Source organism: Lontra canadensis, unplaced genomic scaffold, assembly GCF_010015895.1.
Source record: "Lontra canadensis isolate GAN:19392208 unplaced genomic scaffold, GSC_riverotter_1.0 scaffold7, whole genome shotgun sequence".
Classification (NCBI taxonomy): Eukaryota; Metazoa; Chordata; class Mammalia; order Carnivora; family Mustelidae; genus Lontra; species Lontra canadensis.
Window position 1 is genome coordinate 6,873,663 of NW_022631001.1, and position 6,635 is coordinate 6,880,297.

General features: G+C 57.4%; 1 protein-coding gene across 1 annotated transcript; it reads right to left on the reverse strand.

The window, feature by feature from the left end:
• Window positions 1-560: 560 nt before the first annotated feature.
• On the reverse strand, window positions 561-4,300 carry IZUMO1R (IZUMO1 receptor, JUNO). Its single transcript, XM_032853571.1, has 5 exons — window positions 4,045-4,300; window positions 2,460-2,625; window positions 1,609-1,797; window positions 1,048-1,180; window positions 561-916 (listed from the first exon to the last, which is right to left on the reverse strand). The coding sequence occupies exons 2-5, from the start codon at window positions 2,598-2,600 to the stop codon at window positions 561-563; spliced, it is 819 nt and encodes a 272-aa protein (XP_032709462.1). The 5' UTR covers window positions 2,601-2,625; window positions 4,045-4,300.
• Window positions 4,301-6,635: the final 2,335 nt, after the last annotated feature.

Consider the following 6,635-nt stretch of genomic DNA (forward strand, 5'->3'; position numbering starts at 1 on the left):
GAGGGGCTTTAATCCTGTATCCAAGATAAAACCAGTGGCCTGGGTGGTCCTTACCCTGGCTTTGGGTCTTCTGTATGTCACAGGGCTTATGGGGGCTGGGGGGAGCGGGTGTGGAAAGTCTTCCCACCAGGAGGTGCTCTGAGGAGGGAAGGAGAGGACCTGGCACACGTGAAGAAGCTAATTGTTAGGAGTTAGGTCGCAGCCAATTCTGAGATGTCAGTGCAGCACGCGGACTGGCTCCCTGACCGTAGGGCTAGGACAGAGTGGGTCACACGGAGGGGGAAGGTCAAGTGCAGTTTTATTGGAGGCCCCATTGTGGGACAGGAGGCCAGGGTGGTGACGAGCAGCTCTGCCCTGGAAGGAGGTGGGCACACCCTGGATGAGAAGGGCCTGGAGCCCCACATCAGAGTCGCAGAGGCCCCATAAAGGTGAAGGGAGAAGGTCACATGGGCGCTCCCGGCCTCTGCTGCTTTCCAGGCAGAGGAAGACAGAGTGGGATGGTGTGGGGCGGGGGCGGCTAGAACTGAATGTTCAGTGCTCGGGCACCCGCTTCTGAAGCCTCAGTGTCTCCGGCCCCCAGCCTGTGCTGCTCTATTTAAGGGAAGGACCCAAGAAAGGAGGAATGTGGGTGGGAGAAGAAGGGGCTCTGGGGATAGGAACGCCAGGAACAGAGAGAAGGCCAGGAGCATGCAGGGGCGGTCCCTGGACAGGGCCGTGCTGGCGAAGAGGCGGGCCACGGCCACATTGGGGTTGCCCTGAGCAGGCTCAAACCACTTCTGTAGGCACAGCCCACTGTTCCGGTGCTCAGGGCTCGCCTTGAAGGAGTGACTCCAAATCTTCTCACATAGGTCAACCGGGGTGGGGAAGTAATGGGGGAAAGGGTGGCAGAAGGCTTGTGCAGGGCAGAGGTTCTTACCTGTGGAGGGATGGAGGCACATCCTTAGCTCCCCCTCCCCTACCCATCCCTCACCATCCTTCACCCTCAGGGAGCAGAGAGGGCTTGTGCTTGCCCCCAGGCAGGGGTCCTGCTGAGCGAGCGACACTTACCCCCACTCCAGTCCCAGCCGTGCCAGTCAGCTTTGCAAGTGTAAGATGTGCGGCAGTCTTCCCACCACTGCTCACAGTCCTCCCAGCACAGGGGCACCTCCAGAATTCGCTCGCCTGTCCCGCCCGAGTCCAGCTGGATACAGGCATGGCAGATGACAAGAATGCTAGTAGCAATCGCTTGGAGATGATCGGTAGCCGCGAGGGTACTTGTGCCGGGTACCCTCGGAACAGATTTTCCTACGGAGTCTATAAGCAGGGCTTTACCCAGAACAAGGAGTCTTGGAGGCTCCATTGTTCTGCCCTGGCTACACAGTTTCGTCCATCTGGCAGAATGGGACTCAGAGGGGCCCTCCTCCTACAGCTCTCATCTCTTCCCCACTACGCTGCTCTCCAGGGCCTGAGGAAGCTGCCTCTCCAGCTTTTGTCCCAACCTGGCCCCTGACTGAGCTGTCTGTAGGGGGACAGCACAGCCCGCTCCGCTAGTGGTGCGGGGCTCAGGTCCTCAGTAACAGCACACTGCTTGCACCTGCCTCCTGCCTGCCCCCCACCCAGCCTCCTGACCTTCTGGATCCAAGGCCCCAGGTTTGGGGAGCACTGGTAGAAGCAGATGGCCTGGAGGAAGTGCTTCTCGCAGCCTGGCAGCATCACCCCACAGTGGTGCAAGCTGAAGTTGTAGAGCAAGGGCAGGTCCAGGTGGGTGTCCAGGCTGGTGCCTGCCCTGCAGCACGCATTGCCTCGCCAGGGGTTGCACTGAAGGCCGAGGAAGAAGGAAAAGGCATGGGGGTTGGTAAGACATGGGAGAAGGAGGAGGACCTGGGCAAAGGGGATGGCTTCAAGTCGTCAGCACCCATACAGAAGAAAAGCGGAAATCCCCAGCCAAAGGGGGCCCTTGCATGCTGATCTCCGTGCTGCAGGCTGCTGCAGTCCTCTAGAGACTGGACTTGCAGGGTGTCACCTCCTGAGGGGTCGCTGAGGAGCCCCACGAACCCCAGGGGGATGTGGAGCCCTGAGAAGGGCTCCCAGGGAAAGGCCAGTTGCACAACTCCGCCCTGCCCCCATCAATTGCCTTTAGGGCTTGGGGAGGGGTCGCCAGAGTCCTATTGGTAGGAAGGCTAGAAGAGGAGGACCTGGTTTGCATTTATGCCGAACCAGTGCTGAGCCTCCTGGATCACCACCTGCCCCTGTTCCCCAAGTGGCCCAGAAGCTCAGAGACGGGAACTTTGAAGCACTCAACAGTTACGATCTCAAAAGGCCATAGTGTCCCTCCAGTGGCTCGGGCCCCAATACCAGCATAAGGAACCACATGAGTTAGGGTTGGTGGTGGTTCAGAAACCATCGTGGCATTTATGTCCCTTCCCTGAGCTGCCAAAGCAACCCTCCTCCCACCCCCAGGCAACATCTGGCCTCTGTACCTCTTCGTAGAGCCGGTCTTCTGGGCCAGGCTCTCGCTTGTGGTGTTTGGTGTTCATGCAGACATTGAGCAGCTCGTCCCCAGCCCAGGTGAGTGGTGCGGTTGTCCACAGTCCTAATAAGAGCAGCCACCACCGATCCATGGCCGACGGCAGACAGGAGCCACACCTGCTTGGGTGAGAGACCAGACAGACACTCCATGCCCTCCACTATCCCAGGGAGTGAGGTTGGGTGTCAGGGCTCTCTCAAGTGACCATGACCCTCTGGCTGCTCTGAGGACCTCTATCAGAAGTGGCATCAAAAAATGTCAGGGTGGGGGTGCCTGAGTGGCTCAGTGGGTTAAGGCCTCCGCCTTCGGCCCAGGTCATGATTCCAGGGTCCTGGGATGGAGCCCTGCATTGGGCTCTCTGCTCGGCGGGGAGCCTGCTTCCCTTCCTCTCTCTCTCTGCCTGCCTCTCTGCCGGCTTGTGATCTCTGTCAAGTAAATGGAGAAGAGTCTTAAAAAAAAAAAAATTTAAGTTTAAAAACAAAACAAAACAAAACAAAACGTCAGGGCGGGTAGGACATGCTTTGGCGTTCCGACACCCACTCCCAGCGATGTACCGACACCTAAAGGGACTCCCAGGAAGAGCCCAGCCCTAAGGTGAGGGAGGGTCAGTGTGGCATGTTTCCAGCCTGGGAAGTTTTCCTGGCCCCTCCCCATTGGAGGCAGACCTCTCCCCACCACTCCCCAGCCCCCTGCCGAGACACAGGGGCTGGGAATTCAGAGCTTTGATCCCGGATGAACAAATGCTCAGTAACCAGATTCTACAGGGCGCAGAGGGCGTAGTGGGACCAGGTGGTGGGCCAGGTGGTGGGCCAGGTGCAGTGCTTATGCCATTGATGGCCAGCCCTGCCTGCAGCCTCCCTGAGGGCCCCCCTCCCCAAGCAGCTGGTCCCCACCCATTCCCTCCAATGAAGTCCTCCCCTTCACCCCGCTACCCCACCCACCCCTCTCCCCTGGGAGTGGTGGTTCTGCTTCCACTGGCCCCAACCCAACTCCCACCCTCCTGAGCAGGAACTTTGGAGGTGGGAGGGGGGTGGGGTGGGGAGAAAAGCCCAGCAGGAGCATGCCCACTCCGCTGTGCCTGTTTTGTACATCCAAAGCCTGCTCCTCAGCACAGGAGCGAGGAGGCTGGCTTTCCCCTTGGGGTTTGCTGAGCACTGTGTTTCCAGCTCTGATCTGGGTAGTAAGGCAAGGGAGGGGAACAGGAGACTGAAAGAAGAAAGGCAGAAGAGCACCCTGTGTCAAGCGCCCAGTGCCTTCACCCATCCAGGGATCCCTTGGCTCCCACAGTTCCCCCGGCGCTTGCAGGAAGGCCCCTGTGGCCCATCACAGTGAAATTGAAAACCCCTGGCCTCAGCTGAGTTTCTAGTGGCCTGGAGGATGGGGATGGAGACCCCAGGCCCCCCTCCACACCCGAATCTGCCACTGCCCCCACTCCAGTGTCAGGCACAGCTGTGACCATCCAGGATCTTTAAAGAAGCTGGTTTAACAGGGGAACAGAGGAAAGATGCTGCCCCTTCTAGTGCTTTCTGCATACTTACTTTCAAAGTGGGAGCCGCTTCCTCCTGCTTCCAGAGATTGGAGGCTGCCATCTTGCCCATTTATGGCCCCCTCCACACAGCCCAGGTGCAGACGCAGAGCTCCAGGTGGCGTCCCTTAAATGGCATCCATCTCACGGGGCTTGGAGGTCGAGGCTTTCACTTTCTCAGAAAAGCGGAGACCCGGTAGTAGGAAGGCTCCTGGGCTCTGGTCAGCTACTGACTTTTGCTCTTAGCTCTGCTCCTGGCCAGCCGGACGACCTGGAGAACGTGGCCAACTCTCTCTAAGTTTGCCTGTCTGTATAAAGGGCTGTTTCGTAACAGGGGTGGCTGGGGGAAAGAAATGAAGGAGAAAATTCACAGAAAGGACTTGGCGTTGTGCCTGGCACAGAGTAAGTCTTTTGGCTTTCTTTTCCTTTATCCTGGGAAGCCTTTGTCTCTGGGTCCCTGCCTTCTACCCCCCCCCCCCGCCCGCCATCTTCCTGCAGCTCCACCTGGCCCTTTGTGGGCTCAGGCACCTGGGATGCAGCACCCGGTGGCTTGAGTGAGAGTGAGCGACGTCAGCCAGCTCGCAGGCGCCAGGGTTCCTGCTGGGGAACAGACGCTGTGACCCAGAAATAAAACAGGGCCTTGGAGACCCAAGATTTTCAATGTGTGACCAAAGCCCAATCCAACAAAACCAAGAAAGTCCCCTCCCCCCTGCAAGCCCACTGAACATGAGCATGCGGAGACCCCTGACCCGTAAAGTATTCTGCAGCGCCCTCGGCAGTGGACGTGTTCACAAGAAAGTCCTCAACCAAGAGCGGCTGGCAGGCTCGAACAGGACTCTTAGGAGAGGCCCAGAGGTGATAGGAAGGCTGGAAAAGGAGCCCCTCTCCTTGCCCGTTTCCTAAAACAAGTCCCCTCTCCAAGGGATAAGCAGCCCAAGTGACTGAAGTGGTACCGATAGCCAGGAAACTAAAACAATAAGAGCACTTTTATACTTGAAGCGCACAGAGACCACCCTGGCTTGCTCAGCTACGAGGCTGATGTGGAGACGTGAGTCGGTCATCACTGCGGAAATTGGAGTTCTCCGCAGTGCCATGTGCTGAGTGCCACGAATGACTCAGACACTGGGCTGGCGCCCTCGCCCCGTGGTCTGACTCACCCCTAGAAACGACCCGAGCCTGAACGCCCTCCCCGATTTAACTGGGGGGAGCCCAAGGCTCAGGTGGGGGCAGGGGCAGAGCTTCATATCTGATGCACAAGGACCAGCTGAGTGGGTTCCCTTCAAGACTGAGGGGTAGATGCTTGTCCGGCTCTCCAGGGAGGTCTGTTGTTCGGAAGGTCAAATGCCAGAATCAGGTGGTGTTTTGGGAGGCATGTGTCTAGCTTTATTTGGGAGTAGTGATGATCACTGGCCCAGCCTCCCATGTCCTTTTTTTTTTTTTTTAAAGATTTATTTGAGAGAGAGATTGAGAGAATGAGTGGGAGGAGGGGCAGAGAGAGAAGTAGGCTCCCCTCTGAGTTAGGAGCCCCACGCAGAACTCGATCCCAGGACCCTAAGATCCTGACCTGGCCCAAGGCAGACGCTTCACTGACTGAGCTACCCAGGTGCCCCCAGCCTCCCATGTCCTTAAGTCAGAGTTAGGAGTCCCCCCTTTTAGGGTCTGATACCAAACAGTCACTGCATTTCTGTGGCATGGGTCTTTCTCCAAGGGCATCCCCAGGGGCAGGAAGAGCAGGCAGGCCTGCCCTGTTCAAGTCCTCACAAACACAAAGCTCCTAAACCTCCCAAGGCTGTGGGCGCAACAGCAACAAGAATCCAGCAATGAAGCCCAGAAGTAATTATGGGAATGGAAAACAGGTCCTCTGATAACTGTCCCTCACATGGAGGGAAGGAGAGGGAGGGGCTTGCTTGTCTCTAGGACAAGGCTGGTAGGAAATGAGCTGAAATTACATTCCTCACAGCTGCTGGGCTTGGGGCGGTACGGGGAGTGGGAGGGTTGGGGGGAGGTGGGAGAGATTTCCTCTCCCAGAACCATCAGGCCAACAGCTGCTCTAGCAAAGAGGCAGTTTGCAGGCCTGGAGGAAAACCCAATTTTGCTTTATTGTGATTGAGTCTTCTCCAGAAATCGGTTTTGTAACTGAAAGCTGATAAATTAAAGCTGGCTGTGGTTGAAGAAGCCATTTGAAGCTGCTGACCCCAGACGCTTTCCTTCTGAGAAAACAGACCACTTGAACTACAGCGAGCAGAGCTACAGCCGTGCTGGGAGAGGGCTGAGGGGAGGGGAAGGTGGGTAGGAGCAACCCAGCCCCAGCAGGGAAGTAGCCACTCTCGGACTCTCCCCCCTGACTCTCCCCCTTGCTCATGAGGTGCTGTGGCCCACTGAGTTCCCCCACGAGTTCCAGAGCAGACTAAGAAGGCAAAGGACCCGAGGTCAGAGGCCAGTTGAAGGGGACACTGGTGACTCAGTTCTTCATGGGTATCAGGAGTCCTCCTTTTCACCCCAAAATCTATTGGCCATCCTTGCTCAACTCTTAACTGGTTTGTGGCCTGGTTTGTTGTTTATCCCTAACCTGCCTTCCTGCCACAGTCAGTCCATCACCAAGTC